This window comes from Galeopterus variegatus, unplaced genomic scaffold (genome assembly GCF_000696425.1).
Source record: "Galeopterus variegatus unplaced genomic scaffold, G_variegatus-3.0.2 Scaffold1202, whole genome shotgun sequence".
Lineage (NCBI taxonomy): Eukaryota > Metazoa > Chordata > Mammalia > Dermoptera > Cynocephalidae > Galeopterus > Galeopterus variegatus.
Window position 1 is genome coordinate 212,658 of NW_007727313.1, and position 17,566 is coordinate 230,223.

General features: G+C 41.1%; 1 protein-coding gene across 1 annotated transcript in view; it reads left to right on the plus strand.

Annotated features, from left to right (window-relative positions):
• The window catches only part of UBE3D (ubiquitin protein ligase E3D), a 105,198-nt gene that overhangs the window by 6,620 nt on the left and 81,012 nt on the right, over positions 1 to 17,566 (plus strand). The window contains exons 3-4 of the mRNA XM_008575519.1: positions 5,685 to 5,775; positions 17,003 to 17,234. Coding sequence (XP_008573741.1) covers positions 5,685 to 5,775; positions 17,003 to 17,234 — 323 coding nt within the window. The remainder of the gene's footprint in view (positions 1 to 5,684; positions 5,776 to 17,002; positions 17,235 to 17,566) is intronic.

Below are 17,566 nucleotides of genomic sequence, written 5' to 3' on the forward strand. Positions count from 1 at the left end.
TTTTTTTTTTTTTTTTTTTTTTCCTTTTGGTCTCTTTTTTTTGTGACCGGCAACAGATCGCAACCCTCAGTGTCGCACCCGTACCGGACCAGGACTGGCAACGGGATCGCAACCCTCGTTGTTGCCCCCGCACCTCGCTCAGCCAGTGAGCGGCCGGTCTGTATGTGGGATCCGAACCCTCGGCGGGAGCGCCGCCACGCTTCCCAATCGGTGCACTGTAGCAGTGCGCCACTGGGCCGGCCCAAGGATTTTACATTTTTTAAGGGTTGTTTAAGAAAACTCAAAGTAGAATATGTAACAGAGACCATATAGCCTAAAATATTTACTATTTGGCCTTTTACAGAAAAAGTTTGCTGATCTCTGCTTTAGAGATCATTGTTTCTTAAACATTTCTTCACATTGGACTTTTGATTCAAGGATTTGAGGCTGTCTTTCCTGCCCCAAACTCAGGTTCTTGATATCTTGTATTGCCAGTTAAGTGCAGATCCTTTTGCTTTGAAAAGGAACTAGTTAGAAATTAGTCTGATGGGGCCGGCCCGGTGGCGCACTGCTACAGTGTGCCACTTGGGAGTGTGGTGGTCTTGCTTATGTTTTTCTGGGGCAGTGACTTTAGAGCCCCTTTGCAGGGGAACAGAGAGATCCTCGGTCATTTTCATTTCTTTCATCATGTGGTTTTCATTATGAGAAATAATTTGTTTGATTTTTATTTTTTATTATCAGAGAGCCAAAAGAAGGAGATATGCCCATGTATATTTCCATAACCTCGTCCTCACTCCAGATGAAAACTCCTGAAGGCTGCACAGAGATCTGGCTTCCAGCAGAGGTCAGGCTTGTACCTTCTTCTTGCCGTGGGCTGCAGTACGTCCCTGGAGATGGACTGCACCTGCGGTTGCAGGCCCAGGCGGAATTCAGCCCAAGTGAGTAGTATTGGTACTTCCGTTTGGCATTTACTTTTTTGTTATAAATCAAAGGCGATTTTTCCTTTAGTAAGATGAACTTTTCCCAAGTGAAACAACTCAGCAGCAGCATGAAAAGAGTTGGAGGTCGAGAAGATCTAGGGTCTTTATAAGCTCTGCAGCTTGTTAGCTATGTGCAATTGAACATGTCATTTACCCTTTCTTAGGCTTCATTTCTTTTTTTAAAAATAGACTTTATTGTTTAGAGCATTTTTAAGTTCACAGCAAAATTGAGGGGAAGGTACAGAGATTTCCCATGTACCCTCTGCTTTGTTTTCTTTCTTTAATTATAAGTTTATTTATTAATATTATTCTTTTACATTCTAAGATGCTGCGGAGCAATTGGGGGTTGGGGAGGAGGTGAAGTGGGGAGGAAATAGGGTGGGAGAAGGAGGAAGGAGCGGGGGCAAGGTTGAGGCCCATGGCACCCTCCTCATTCCTGCAAGGGAGACTAGGGGGCTTCCAGTCGTGGCTAGGTCATTGCTGGGCCGGATGCAGATGTCAGGGGGTTATAGCCAAAGCCCTCGGTCCCCACTGCCCTGGCTCAGGAGCCCGGGTTGCTTCCTGCAGTGCCACAGTGGTTATTGCTGGGCTGGTTGTGGGTGTCAGGGGGCATGGCTGAGGTCCCTGGCCCTCACCATTCCCTGGCTTGGTAGCCCAGGTGGCTTCCAGTCCTTCTAGGTTTGATAGGTGTTCTTTGGTGATCTGAGACCTTTACTAGTTAATATCAAACTTTGTCTCTGGTCTGTGGGTATTTTGTTTTTTCTTTCAGTTCTGTGTTGGATTATTCACATTTCCTACCACTTAAACTCCGCACTAGAACTAATTTGTTGTCCTTCGGTCACTTCTAAAATGGGGGAACTTCCTGTGAGAACCAGCACTTGAACCCTGTGATTTGTTGCTTTGCTGCTTATTCCCTGGGGAAGGCTTTTTGTGCAGCCCAGGTTTTAATGGTTGACTTCGTATGTACTTCTGGGTCTGGTGATGTCTGGTACACCTGGGTTGTGTGGAAACTCTGGTCTGGACCTGAGTCTTTTCAGCAAACTGCACCCCCTGCCGATCTGTATTCCTGACCAGTTTATACAGAGTGGGCCTGTGCTGAGTGATGGGCAGATCAACTGTCCTTGCTGTGTCCCAGTGTTCTCCCGGTGGGCCTGTCTCCCCCATCGCCCACACTCTAAACACTTCTCATGGGGCAGGCTGTGTGCTGGTCCCTTGAGATGATGCACCAGCCTCTAAGTGGCTCCTTTTTTCAGTTGTGTCCCCTTGCTCCTATGTGGATCCACAGGAACCCTGTTAGTGGTCTTGCTGACCTGAGGGCCACCAAGGCCCTCTTCTCCCCTGCCCCATCCAAGCAACTTCACACAAAGGGTACGTCTACAGCTTTTGCCAGTTCTTGCTTCGTGTGCTCACTGGCTCCAGCCTTGAAGTGCCTGCTTTGTTTTCTTTAATTGTAAAATTTCCTGGCTCACAAATGTGATGTGAATATTAAATTAGATGGTGATTGTACAAGACCTGGTTGATTTTACATAGAAGTTTATTCATTCAATAAGTGTTTCAGCTCACACTATGTACTAGGCATTGATCTAGGTGCTGGAGATGCAGAAGTGAACAAGCTAGGAAGGGTCTCTGCTCTCAAGAAGCTTACATTCTAAAGAGTGAGAGCAGATAATGAACAACTAACATAATTGCATACTAAGAAAAGTGCTATGGGTAAAGTCAGGCAGAATAATGGGGCAGGAAATGACTAGGGTTGAGTGAAGGGTGGTCAGGGAAGGCCATTCTGAGTAGGTGGTATTTGGCCAGAGAAATGAATGATGGAAATGATCCCACCCATGTAGAGACAGTTCCAGAGAGAACAGTACATATAAAGGTACTGAAATTGAATTTGCATCATTTGATTTTGATTGTTTTTTTTTTTTTTTTTCCTTTTTGTCTTTTTTCGTGACCGGCAACGGATCGCAACCCTCAGTGTCGTGCCCGTACCAGACCGGGACCGGCAACGGGATCGCAACCCTCGGTGTTGCGCCCGCACCTTGCTCAGCCAGTGAGCGGCCGGTCTGTATGTGGGATCCGAACCCTCGGCGGGAGCGCCGCTGCGCTCCCAAGCGGCGCACTGTAGCAGTGCGCCACCGGACCGGCCCTTGATTTTGATTGTTGCTATGCCTGTTATATTTGTAATATTTTGTAATTGGTATACTGATTCAGTAAGACAATAGAAAATTTTCTTATTGTAAGACTTCAAGATTATTTACTGAGTAAAATTATTGGTTCATTGCATATCTTCCAATGTAAATAATATGCTTTGGGGGATTAAAATGCTGTAAAAAGAAGAAACAGAGGCTGTAAAAGACTCATCTGATACTTATTATCAAAGAAAGATTATAATTTTTTCAGCTGTAGCCTGAGACTTCATTGCTGCCATCATCTGTAATAAGTAAGCCTTTTATCTGAGCTGCGTGGAGCCTGGAGGTGGGATCAGCAGGATTGTTCTGAAGAGCCATTTAGGAGATGTCTAGTATTCCCCTGAGTCTCTGTTCCTGGCTTTTGAAAGGAAGGAGAAGATAAAGGGAGGTTTTTTTTTTTAGAGTTTTCTTTTTTTGCCGGAGAGTAACTTTTGCTAAAGTCCTGTATTAGTGAATAACTAGTTTGAATTGGACAGAGTTGGTTTTAGGAACAAGAGGTAGGGAAAAGAGATGTCATGGAGCTTAACTGGCCTAGGATAAAGGCTAAGAATGACTGTTAGAATAACCATGGAAAGAAGGATGGGGTCACCAAGATGGGAAATGGACTAATAAACTCCCTGAATGCACCTAATAATGGGCAAAGGAAGAGTAGTATCAGGAAAGAGGTCGGGGTGGGGTGGGGGTCTGGATCTTGTGATGCCATAACCTTCTTCTTTGGCAGCGAAGAACAACAGTGACCACAGTAGGAATTTTGTGTCAGAGCCGGAGACTGGAAAGAGGCAGACATGAAAGCCATAGTGGATTGTTTTCTAGTTTTCTGGGACTGTGATTTTAGGGATGGAGGAATAGAGGCGACACAGTATTGAGTTGTCGCTCATTCATATTCTGTAACTGTGAGTATATAAATAGCAAAGTGGGAATTATTTTTAAAACTTTAAATTAGCAAACATTGTTTAATCTTAACTGTAGGACAAAATAAATGGACTGCTATGCGCTGGTTTGCATATTGTTTGTGTTCATAGGTCTCCCGTTTCTTTACACTATTAAAACATATTTTACTCAAATATCCAAAAGGGAAAACTTTCAAAGGCCTGTTCCACAGTGCATGAAAGAGTATGCAAAATAGCTTCCTTGGCACTTAATTGCTTTAATACTTTCCACATAATAGGTGGTGAATAAATATTGTTGAATGAATGAATATCAGATAGAGGCATACAGATATGAACTTTAATCAAACCATATTGTAGGAAATGACTTTTGAAATTTTTAGCATTCAGTTGTTTCAGGATTTTTAAAAAGTTGACTTTTCAACTGTTAAGAATAATCTTTTAAGGATAGCTACAGTATATAGCCTATTGGTTCAGTACTTTGAGTGTAAGATAGGTCAAATCGTGACCCCTGAAATGGAACTGGCCATGGTAGTCATTGGATTCATCCCCAGAGGCAATGCTGTCTCAGAATTCCTCTAGATCAGAAAGTTCTGGCTTTTAAACTTGAGCCGATGTATCCTGCTGGGTGGCCAGCAGAGGGTAGTGTTTTACTGAAAATTTGTTTATTGGTTCTGGAAAGAGTATTTTAGGTGTCTTACCCAGGTCTCTTATCTGCTGAAAATTAAAGAATTACTTTTTACTTTACCGTAGTGCTATAGGGATTCATGAGCACTCCTAGAAATTAAATTGCAGAATTTCAACTGACAAGGCTTACACTTTCTAGCATCAGTTTTTTAATACTTAAAATACATATGAAGTTACATGAACCAAATTCAAATTGCTTGATTCTAATGGATATGACCTCATTTATTTAATTAGATTGATATAGACAAATACTTTAGTTTTTATTTATTGTTTTAAATGAAAGTTTCCTTTTTTCACAAATGAAATAACAGAAGCTAAGGAAATGTGCTGCCTTATGCTGCTGTTACGCACAGTGTAGGAAATATACATTTTCCCCACAGCTTTCAAAGTTTTCCCACAGCTTTCATCAGAAATTGAATTTTGCTCTTGGAAGATTGGAACCTTCTCAGGAGCCATTCTATTCCCAGGAATGGACTATTTTGAGATCTGTTTTGTTTGTACATACTGGTAATATGCTAGAGTGGACATAAACCTTATCTTAATTAAATTTAAGAGTGCTATTTACCAGCAGTCATAAGGATGAAAAATTGTACCATAAGACATAGCAGAGGAAAGCTGAGGATGCCAAAGATCTGTGTGGTTAGCTTGATGAGAAGGAAATAGTTCATTTTCACTCATCTTTAATGTTGGTATTGATAGAATGAGAGAAAATAACTCGACAGTATATTACATGGGTAGTCTAGGGCAATACCTAGTTCTGAAACACTTAGTAAAATCTCTTGGTTTGGGAAACACTTTACAATATTTGCTTCTTATTGAGTCATCAGGTAATACTAATTATATGTGTACTTCTGGGTAGATCATAAACAGTGTTTATTGATAATTTATTGTGGCTATTAAACTCTTTAAATATGTTAATATAGTGGTTCCAAACCTCTAAAATTTGCTATTTTATTGTTTTCCTTTAGAACTGATTTCAGTGTTTAATCAAAGCTCACAAGCCCAAGAATATTGCACATTTTATTGCCAATCCTGTGGTGAAGTCATAATAAAGGACAGGTAAGGAGTGTATTTAGCACTGATTAATTCTGTGCCTGGTAATGTTATTTTTTAAATTTTTTTATTTTTCTATCAGAATTTTTGAAGCAATTGCCAAGGGAGCAGTATATGGCCTTGAAATGAGAGCCAGCTTAATGTCACTTTGAACAAAGCCAACCACAAAACTCACCAGCAATCACAGAGTGGTTAGCTCTTCTCAAGGAGATGATGGGGAGTGGTAGGAATGCTGGCTTTGAGGGAGGAAGGCTTATCTTGGTGGAAGAACCTGTGCCTGGTCACTGAAGCACCTCTCTTCTGAAAAGAGACCTGGGATCTATCACATGTTTTTTCTATCATGGTGGGGAATGAGGTTTTCTCTGCTAAGTGAATTTTCTATGTAACAGAGGCTTTTGCAGCAAACTTTTTATTTGAACTATTTCTATCAGTGCCTTTCTGAAATCCATTTCCTCTTTCCCCTGCTTATTAAAACAGAGCACACAGAGCACAAATTAACCTTTTCTCAATGATTAGGTTAATCGTGTAACCTGTTCTTCTGTGATGTGCTGTGATTACCCTGTTGAGGGGGAAGAGCTCTTTGCTGTTTAATGGCATCCCAAAGTTGGTTCTTTTAATTATTTCTTTTCATCTTCTCTTCTTTCTGTCAGCCTTCTTTTTTCTTGGGCACAAACCATTCACCCTGAATTTTCAGCTTCCAATCACTCATAGGCTTGAAAGACAGATCAAAACCTTATTATCATTAACAATATTTAAAGAAAGAATTTACAACCTTTGTTCCATGGATTTTCTGAGTCAAGTGAGTGAGAATTATAAGTCTTTCATACCTGAAACCTGCTTCTCTCCCAGTGTTCCTTGTCTCAATAATGCCAGACTTGGTGGTGTTGCCTTGGGTGCTTCCTTGTCCCCCCATAAATAGTCAGTCAACAGGTACTCTTGTTACTTTCTTCATAGTGTTTCTCACATAAGTTCACTTTCTTCTAACCCAGTGCCACCACCTTAGTTGAGGCCACTGTCTTCTCACCTAATTACACTTGTTGCCAGCTCTTATCCACTAAGCATTCTTTTAGTTTTGTCCTCGGCTGATGCATTTCTACACTACTGAGCAGTTCTAAAGTGCAGCTGGTTCCCCTGTTCAAAACCTTCCATGGGCCCTGTATTAGTCTGTTTTGTGTTGCTATAACTGAATACCTGGAACTGGGTAATTTATAAGGAAAAAATGAAATTTATTGCTTACAGTCTGGAAAGTCCAAAGTCCATCTGGTGGTGATGACAGCAACCCAGGGGCCTCACATTGCAAGATGGTGGAAGCAGAGAGAGCAGAAAGAGACAGACTCTCTTCTCTCTTCTTTTAAAGCCCTCAGAACCATGCCCCTAGCCACCATTTTTAATCTATTCACTATGGCATGGTCCCACAATCTAATAACCTCTTCAAGGCTCCACCTTTCAATTACCATAAAATCGCCCACCCTCTTAACAGTCACAGTGGGGGCTAAGTTTCTAATACATAAAACTTTGGGGGGCACAGTTCAAGCTTCAGCGAGTTTTGGGGGACATAATTCACTACATACCGCCCCAGCCCCCCCAAACTCATGTCCTTTTCACATTGCAAATACGTTCATTTCATTCCCAAAGTCTTAACTTGTTTTAACTCAAGAGTCTGAAGTTCAAAGTCCCATCTGTGAAATCAATATAAGTTGTCTACTTCCAAGATACAATGGTGGGACAGACACAGGGTACATATTCCCATTCCAAAATGGAGAAATAGGCCAAAAGAAAGGGGTAACAGGTCCCAAACAAGTCTGAAACCCAGGAGGGCAGGCATTAAATCTCAATGCTGGCGAATCAGGTACCTTCATGCCAGGTTTGACCTCTGCATTCTGGTGTGAGGGTTGGGTCCCCAAGTCCTTGGGCAGCTCTGCTCCTATGGCTTTCCTGATCATAGGCCACATTTCAGCTCTCCCAGGCTGGCATTCCACTTTTAGCTCCACAGGTCTGGGGTCTCCATGGCAGTCCCGCTCTCAAAGTTCCCCTAGACATGGCACTGATGGGGTTTCTCTGCTGCAACTCTGTCCCCACGTTTCCGCTCAGCACTGATCTAGTGAAGGTTGTCTGCTATGACTCTGCCCCTGTGACAGATTTCTTCCTGGGCCCCAGACTTTTCCATACATCCTTTGAAATCTAGGTGGAGGCTCCTAAGCCTCCACGGCTCTGGCATTCTGCGAGCCTGCAGCCCTTTGTGGACACTGTAAAGGCTTCCGGCTTGTATTTTCCAAAGCTGCACATCCAGCCACACCTGAGGCCAATTTGCCTACAGGAATAGCGAAAGCAGCTGGGGTGCTGGTGCTGAAAGCTGCTTCCTGAGGTGGTCCTGGGCAGAGAGCCTGTGGAGGGCTCCTTAAGCCTGTTCCCCAAGACCGTTCTGTCTCTCTAGGTGTTTGGGCCTGAAATGGAAGAGTTGGCCCCAGAAGCTTCTGCAATGCCTTCAGGATCTTTTTCTCCTTCCCATAATAATCCCTTTCCTTTGTACTAATCTTCTTAGCACCATTGGATTTTTCTTTCAAGTAGCCACTTCCTTAACGCTTTGCTACTTATAAATTTCTGCCACCAAATACTCTGGTTCACACCTCTTAAGTCCCAACTTCCAGCAAAGTCCTAGTGCATGGACACAATGCAGCCAAACTCCTTGCCAGTTTATAGCAAAGTTGATCCTTGCCCCAGTTTCCAATAAACTTCTTATTTCTGTCTGAGACCTCCTTAGAGTGGTCTTTACAGTTCGTATTTCTATCGGCATTCTGCTCACCACCACTTAACCAGTCTCTAAGACATTCCAAACGTTCCCTTGTCTCTTTATCTTCTCCTGAGTCCACCAAACTCCCCCAACCTCTCCTCAACACCCAGTTCCAAAGCCGTTTCCACATTTTCCAGTATCTATTGTAAGCAACACCTCACTTCTCTGGTACCAGTTTTCTGTATTAGTCCCTTTTGTGTTGCTATAACAGAATACCTGGAACTGGGTAATTTATAAAGAAAAAACAAAATTTATTGCTTACAGTTTCTGAGTCTGGGAAGTCCAAAGTCCATGTGGTGGTGGCTACAGCAACCCAGGGGCCTTATATTGCAAGATGGTGGAAGCAGAGAGAGCAGAAAGAGACAGACTCTCTTCTGTCTTCTTTTAAAGCCCTCAGAACCATACCCTGACCACCATTTTTGATCTATTCACTATGGCATGGTCCCACAATCCAATCACCTCTTCAAGGCTCCACCTTTCAATTACCGTAATAAGATCTCCCACCTTCTTAATAGTCACAGTGGGGGCTAAGTTTCTGATACATAAAACTTTGGGGGACACAATTCAAGCTTCAGTGAGTTTTGGGGGGATATAATTCAATCCGCTACAGGCCCCCACTTCTTTCAGGACAAACTCCCTAAGTCCTCAGCATGCCACAGGAGGTCCTTTATGAGTTTGCCTCTGTTTATCTCTCCACTCTCACATTTCAACCCTCTTCCACTAACCTCCTCCTTTCTCCCCCAAAGCACACCATTATTTACTTGCACTCTTTGCACAGTTTTTGTGATCAGTGTGCAGTCCCACAGTCTCTTCATGGTTTCCTTGATGCTGGGGACTTATAAAAGCTACTCCCTTTCCTGGAATGCACTCCTCACCCCTATAACTCCCTGATTAGCTCCTACTTTAGAATTCAGCTGGCCGGGCATCTACCACTGGGAGCCTTCCCTGAACCCTGGGTTGGTATAGGTGCTCCTCTATTTATTTCCTTGTCTTCACAATTGAACTGTAGGCTCTAGGGGTAGAGTAATCCTATTGTCCTCTGTATCCTTTATCCCCACTCTATTGAGAGTGCAATATAGCGTAGTGCCTAGCAGTACAGACTCAGAAACCAGACCAACTGCATTTGCATCTCCCATTTACTAGCTGTGTGACTCTGGGCAAGTGGTAAACCACTCTTTGCCTTAATTTCCTTATTATGAAAATGTGGATAACAATAGGACATACCTCATAGGGTTGTTGGGAAGATCGAATGAATGTGTTTACAACAGTGTTTGGCACATGGAGAGCGTTCAGTATGCGTTGGCTACTGCTGTAATTGTTATTCTTATCATCATCATCATCATCATCCCCAGCATCATGTGTAGTGCCTGGTGAATAGTGTGGTCTCTACATTTTTATTGGGTTGAATTAAATAAACTTTGTTGTGTTATTACAGGAACTGTATCTTCTACCAATCTTTCTTGCTTGCTTCCTGATTTCTGGCTGTGTCCCAGGTAGTTGGAATAGCTGAAAGTTACCCTGGTGTTTGTGAGAGGTTACAAACAGAGCACCTTAGAAGGATTATCTTGAGTAAGAAACGAGGTGACTTTAAATCTGCAGAGGAGAGAAGAACATCTTTGCTCACATTACTTAATGGGTTAAAGTTGCTGCAAAGTATACACTCAGTGACAGGTCCACTTTATCCTGACAGGTCCAGGGGATCCCAGTTTACACTGTAGTTTAACTGAGAATGTTTTCCTTCTCTCAGTATGGTCATCTGGTAGAGAAATTACTTTTTCTAGTACTCTGGAGTGGGGTTAGCAGGGAGGGAGTTCCTCTTGCAGGTGTGCTTTATAATCATGGTTGAATGGGGTGTTTTAGTATTAGATCCAGGTAGATGCTGAAGTATAGTCTCTGTGAAGGCATTTTGGCAGAATTCAGTGTTGGAGTTGCATGAGAGTGCTTCTGTGACCTAGTCCCTAAGACACTTATTATTTCTTTGCTGAGGTTGGTGACACTATCTTGGTTCGTCAGGACACAGGCAAGCTTTCAGACTTTGTGGATAGCATCTTGGAGTCTTGTCACTCTTAGGTTATAGTGGGTGTTCTTGGGCGGGATTATTGGCAGTCTGGCTAGCTCACCCTGACTGTGATGGATAGACACGTGTATACTAATGCTCCTCGATTTGAATAGTGATTCTGGATGGGTTTTTCTCTTTTTTCTTTCCTCTTTCCCTGGGCTCCACTGGTGACGCTCTTTTTGTCTATGCCAATGAGTGGTCACCAGGTAACCTATGAGATAGCGGTTGCTGCTGTTTTGGCAGCAAGCTGTCCTTATGGCAGGAGTTGCTGTGGTGGAACGGCTGTCAAGGCCCACTCCTTCCTCACTGGTGTCTGCAGCAGAGGCAGGGAATGTTGCTGACCCATAGCTGCCTGATGCTCCGGCGGGGTCTTTGCTGCCGCTGGGTGAGCCTTTTGTGGGGTGGGGCCTTGCCTGCGTCTCCTTCTCTCAGTCTATTTCACGCTTTGGTTTTAATTATCAGGTGAAGTTTCTGAAACATTCATTCCTATACAATGATGAGGTGACCTAAAAGATAACAGTAGGAACAGGCTATATTCAGTGCTTACTGTAAAGGATATGTTCATGCATTAATTGGCTGATATCTGTGCTTCTTTGGAAAAGGATGATGATATGAAAAATCTTTACCTGCAGCCCCCATTTTTCCTACTCAGGAACTATGTCTTCTGGTTTGTGCCAATCCTTTTTACTGTCATGGAACTGAGAACAAGAAAGGTTTGTAGGCTAGCACTGAAGGGCAGCATTCACTCTCCCTGCCCTGGCCATCAGCAGGCTGTGTAATATAGCAGCAAGAGTGGGAAAATGGGACCTGGGTTGGAACTCTAGCTTTACCCCTCAGCAGCTGGGAACCTTGTTTGTTCCACCTCAGCTTCTTCTAACAAAGACTTCTAATGGGGCCTATTTTCCAAACTTGTCAGGAGACTTAAAGGATGTAACGTGTATAATAGTTAATGCTCAGCACGTTCTTTTTAACTGGTTTTATAGATTCTTTCTACCCCATTTTCCAAATTGTTCTTATTAGCAGACTAGCAAATTACAGGTATTTAGTTTGGTGTTTCAAACCTTTGTGCTTCAAGATTCTGATTCACATACTCTGTATGTGCTAGGGAAATGATTCACCTTTCTCCTTTTTTCTCTCTGAGAAGATAACAGTGGACTTGACTTAGCCCTTGCCTCGTTTAAGGAAGGCTTACCTGAAAGCCTTTTCATATCACACCTGTGTGCCTGGCATGTGTGTGCCTCTAAAGCAACACAGAGAAATCCTTATTAAACGACTCAAGGCTTTGCTTATATTTCACTCTTTGTTTTATGGAAAAATATGTTTCCTCCAGTATCTGCACATGGATTTCTTGTTGACTATTATAGTCAAACCCAGTGGTCTTCTCATTTCTCCCTCAGTTACTTGTTTTATGTGAGTAGTAAGGACAACTTCTGTGCCCATTAAATAGAAAACAAGACCAAAGGCATTTCAAAAGGGTTTGTATGTGCTATAACCAAAATCAACTAATTGTAAACATGTTTCCCAAGAAGGTACCTTGGAATATGTTGATTTATCTATTCTGGGGGTTCTTCTAACAGGAGCAGTGGAGAGGAGTTAAGATCTACTTACCGGCTAGCCTTGTTATCTGGGAATGACTTACTTTAATTTCCTAGGCCTCTGTTTCCTTGTCTATAAAATAAGGCAGATGGATTAGAAAACTTGTAAAGTCCCATCAGCATGAAAATTCTCTGATCAGTGAACCTCATAAAGTTGTACTTTGGAGTTCTGTGACTGATGATTATTTGGATGGTGCAAGACTAACACTTTTTTTTAATGTTCTTTTAAATTTAATTTTGTCAAGCAAATATTACAGAAATAAGGTACAGAGGACAATTTAACCCAGTAAGACTCATTAATGGCTTTTAATACTTAGTAGCACCAGGGCTCAGCATCTGCTAATTACAACAGCCTTTTTTTTTTTTTTTTAATTTAGGACCACATGTTCTTAGCTGTTTGTTTTGGTTATTTGAAAATAAATAATGCCTTGCTTCTTTACAATAAAATTCTCCAATTTACATTTTTACCAAACCAGCAGAGTGTTTCTATAAAATTTGTCTGAGTATATACAATTTTTGATTATGTTCTTGTTGAGACTAACAGGCCCTAATATCAAACAACAATAATAAAATATACTGCTTTGTGAATAGTCTCAGAAACAGCCAAATGGCCATTGTGTTTGGAATTTGTTATGTCGTCTAGAAATAAATTCATGTCAGGCTTGAATGACATCAGTTGACCAAACAGACTTTCATACCCAAGCCTTTAGATTTTAAGACCATTTGAGTCAGAGTGCTCTTCTGAGGTCTCTGGACTAGTCTTCCCTGTTCCATCTGTACCAGCAGAGCAAGGTGTCAGCCCAGAGCTCATGAGGTCATTGAAACTCTAGAAGAAAACCAGCAGGATGGGCTTTATGGAAATATGAGATGTCAGAATATCCAACCACTTGATTGGTCCACTTGGCAGACCAGCTATAATTGTATTCTGAAAATAATTACTCCTGTGAATACAGTCACTTTTCTGTGAAAGAGAACAAAGAGATTAAAAAAGAGTGTAGGCACAAACTGGACTATTGGTAACATTGTACAAACTTCCGGAATAAAATTAAACTTTTATGGATCTGATCATATTATGTACATAATATTAAAATACAAAGCTAGTTTTATAGGATTTGTGGCCTACTAGTTGGAGAATTTCACCCAAATTTATCTAAATTCCAGCAGCCATATTTGGAGCTTTAGATATTTGATGTTGTTCTTAAGATTCTTAATGTCCACTTGGCTATAATCCAGTCTGTAAAAGCTCTGTGTTTTTACCATTTTCATTATCATTGATTAATAGTTGATTTTAAAGTTAAGGGGCATTTCATTTTCTTGTGTATGTGGTATGTGTTAAAGTATTAAATAAAACATCATCATTCTATAGCCTGTATTAAAATTGTTTATTTAAAAAAATAAAAAGTAAAGTTGTTTATTTAAAGTTATTTTTTCCCAAGAGTTTATGCTCAAGATGCATTAAAAATAACTAGCAAATTTTAATTTCTTATAAACACATGTGGCTGTTCATCATAGAATCTTAAGCTGAGAGAAAATTCAAGAAATCGTTTCACTCTTTTTCTGAGTTCCAGCAGATTTTTACCTAAAAACTACCTTGGAAAAAATGATATCTATTTCATTTTGAAAGTTCTCTTGGGAAGTAGATCATATCAAAGTATACTTTTCAGGGTTTTAGATATATATACTTTCGGTAGAGCTATGATTAAAATACATCTTTTGTTCTTAAAGGTTTTATGTTTTTTTCAAAACATCAAAAAATATTTTTCTGCTGTAAAAACCCTTTTTTATCTCTGCAGTGACTTGTGAGTTAGGCACTTTCTTGGTCCCAATGTCTTATGTAGATGGTTATAGGATATATTATCGCTTTTATTCACTATGATATATAGTCAAGTTTGAAATACTATATTTTGTGTTAACGTACATCTAGTCTCCCAGATCTCTGTAAATCTTGGTGCAGTTTCATTTTCCTTGCTAACATATGGGATTTTGACATTGCTGTTCTTTGCACTATATTGAGCGTCTGTTTATTGGCACCCCATGCAAAATGTCAGGAGACAGATAATCTTGTGATAGAGAAGGTCTAGGAGCCTATTTATCCCTAACTCCTACTCTAAACAGGTAACTTGTTACCCTCTTTCTCTTCTTGGTAAAAATTCAAATATGATCTGTCACTTCCCCACTTAAAGTTCTTTAATGCTTCCCACCTCTCTGTAGGACCAAGTCCCCACCCCTTAGCATGACACATGACACCCCACACAGTTTGCCACTATCGCACCTGCCCAGTCTTGTCCACTGCTGTTCTGCATTGCCAGGGGAGGGACTATTCGAAGCGAAAAGTTTCATTTTAGAACCAGGAAGAACTGGGGCATCACTCACCACCTTTGATACTGTGAACTTGTGCAGATTATTTAACATTTTTTTTTGGACTTGAATACATTTATTTGAAATTTGTAAGACATTTTAACCGTCACCATAAAGCTTACTGATTGTATTTAGCAATTTTGAGCCTTACTTTCCTCCTCTGTAACAGGGGAAGGGTAATTCTTGTCTCACCAAGTTGTTGTGAGCATCAGATGGAATAAAGTGTGAGTAGTGCCCACCAGGGGTCTTCTGAAATTCAACTAAATGTTTGGACTCACAAGAGTACCACAGGCTGTATTTCTTGCCAGCTTGCCAGCAAGGCAACACCAAGAATTCCTCTCAGCGGTGGCTCTGTAGCAGTTCATGCAAGTGACAGCTCACATACCCATCTGGGGACCCTTGTCTCCCCTCATGACATGGTTCTAGGTACAAAGCACAAGATCTACATCAGGGAGGTATGGGAGCTGCCCTGGCTTAGAGGAAGCCTAGTGCCCTAAGCAGCCAATGTCTCTTGTAACAATTCTTTGACATGGTTTCTAGAGTTCCCCACAAGCGACTGCATTCAGGGATGCCCAAAGTGTGGCATTCCTATCAGATATTTACAGCTCATTTATAGTTCTTCCCAGTCCAGATGCAATTTACCAATCACGGGTCATTTTTACTGTAAGCAGTGTTGCCTAGCAATATAGTTGATGCCTATGATCTTACCTGGTTTCCAGGGTAACAGAGTTAGATAGTTAAACCAAAGGTCAGATTCTCAAGCAGCAAGGGAAAAGGCTTGTTAACTCTTTCATCCCAGTATGGAAAAGACCCAACAAGGGGCCTCACATGTTATTGTTATCAAAATATTCTAGTTTTTTCCATCAGCAAATATTTGAGAGCTCACACTATAAGTCAGGAACTGTGCCAGACACTAAGAATATAGTAGTAAGATAAACAGCTATGGTGCCAGCCTTCATATTGTTTCTTCTGTGATGCCCTAATTCCTTTCTTTGCCTATATAACTATTTATCCTTCAAAGGCCAGCTCAGATGTCACCTCTTCCCTGAAGTCCATGTACAGTCTACTCCCATAGCATTTTGTGTATATTGTCCTGAATTTATGGATTGGTTTTGGGGAATCCATGAATCCCCTAAAGTAATATGCAGATTTTGTGTGCTTGTGGGAACATATTTTTGAGGAAAGGGGCTAATGCTTTCATCAGATTTTTAATTCCCTCTGCTCCCAAGAGTTTAGAACCATTGCTCTGTTATGATCATTTATTACTGGAAAATAGTCTTGATCATAATTCATGAAACACAATGGTCAATAAATAGGAAAATCAGTTCAGTCTCACCAGTTCAACTCTTTGAGTTGCCAATTAAAGCAGCATTGAGAATATTTTTACCCATTACTTGTGCAAAGATGGAAAAATGATAGTATTCAATTATGAAAAGGGTAAGTGGAAGAATTATAGATCGGTATAGCCTTTCTGGAAAGAAGTTCACCAAATGAGTGTTGGATTTACAAATATGCGTATCATTTTTGCTTATATGCTGACACTTACAAGATTTTTTTCCCCAAGAACATAATCAGATATGTACACAAATTTTCTGTTAGAAATATTCATCATAGGATTACTGATCATGAAAAACTCAAACCTAAATATCTAACAGTATGGGAATGATCTAAAATTTTTTTTTTTTTTTAAAGATGACCGGTAAGGGGATCTCAACCCTTGGCTTGGTGTTGTCAGCATCATGCTCAGCCAGTGAGCAAACCGGCCATCCCTATATAGGATCCAAACCCGTGGCCTTGGTGTTATCAGCACCACACTCTACCGAGTGAGCCACGGGCTGGCCCGATCTAAAAAGTTTTGATGTACCTATGGAATAGCATATTGTGGATCATTAAGAATCATGATATAGGGCCGAGCCCGTGGCGCACTCGGGAGAGTGTGGCGCTGGGAGCGCTGCGGCGCTCCCGCCGTGGGTTTGGGTTCGGATCCTATATAGGGATGGCCGGTGCACTCACTGGCTGAGCGTGGTGCGGCCGGTCTCAAAAAGGACAAAAAAAAAAAAAGAATCATGATATAACTAAGTAAAACAACAAAGGAAGATAGAGTTTATGTAGATCCTCTGATCCCAGACTCCATGTGCATATGTACAAATGTATCTTTTGAAAGGATGGCAAAGAATTGTGCCATGATGTGAAAAGTAGTTATTTATCTTTGCATAGTGAGAAAAGAATGATTTTATATTTTTTTTGTACCTCATTGCATTTCACAATTGCCTATAGTGAGTATATATTACTGGTATATTTTGGGAAAACAGAAATTAACATTGCGAATCATGTCGTTAATGAGTTTCTTCCATGTTTTATGCTGATTTAATTAAGACAAAGTTAGTTTCATTTTGTTCTGTGAAAAATAGTTTTTCTTCTTTCCACTAGGAAGCTCCTCAGGGTGCTCCCACTGCCGAGTGAGAACTGGGGAGCTCTGGTTGAAGATTGGTGCTGTCATCCTGACCCCTTTGCTAATAAGCCACTTCATCCTCAAGAGAATGACTGTTTTATTGGAGACTCTTTCTTCTTGGTGAATTTAAGAAGCAATTTGCAGCAGCCCAGACCTGAACCAGCCCTAGGGGAGATGTACTCTATTTCTTCTGAGAACCATTTTAAATTGGTAAAAGATCTTTTTGGAGAAAATGCTAATTTAGGGGTTGGCTTAGATATTGGTTTCTCTAATCTTTTCTTAATTCAGGGTTTGTTACACAGACTGTTCTAAAGGCCCAAGTCCGTTATCTTCAATTGCTCTCTTTTCTCCAACTCTGCTCTATTGATACAGGAAGAGCATATGACCTTAAAGTAAAACAGCCACAGGGGGCTGAAAGAATAAAGAGAAGAGAACTTCTTCATGCACAGATTGGGAGTGCTATCACTTTACAAACCAAATGCCGTACTTTCTTGTTTTTAGGACAATATTCCATAGCTTTTGTGCATTTTATCCTTAATAGT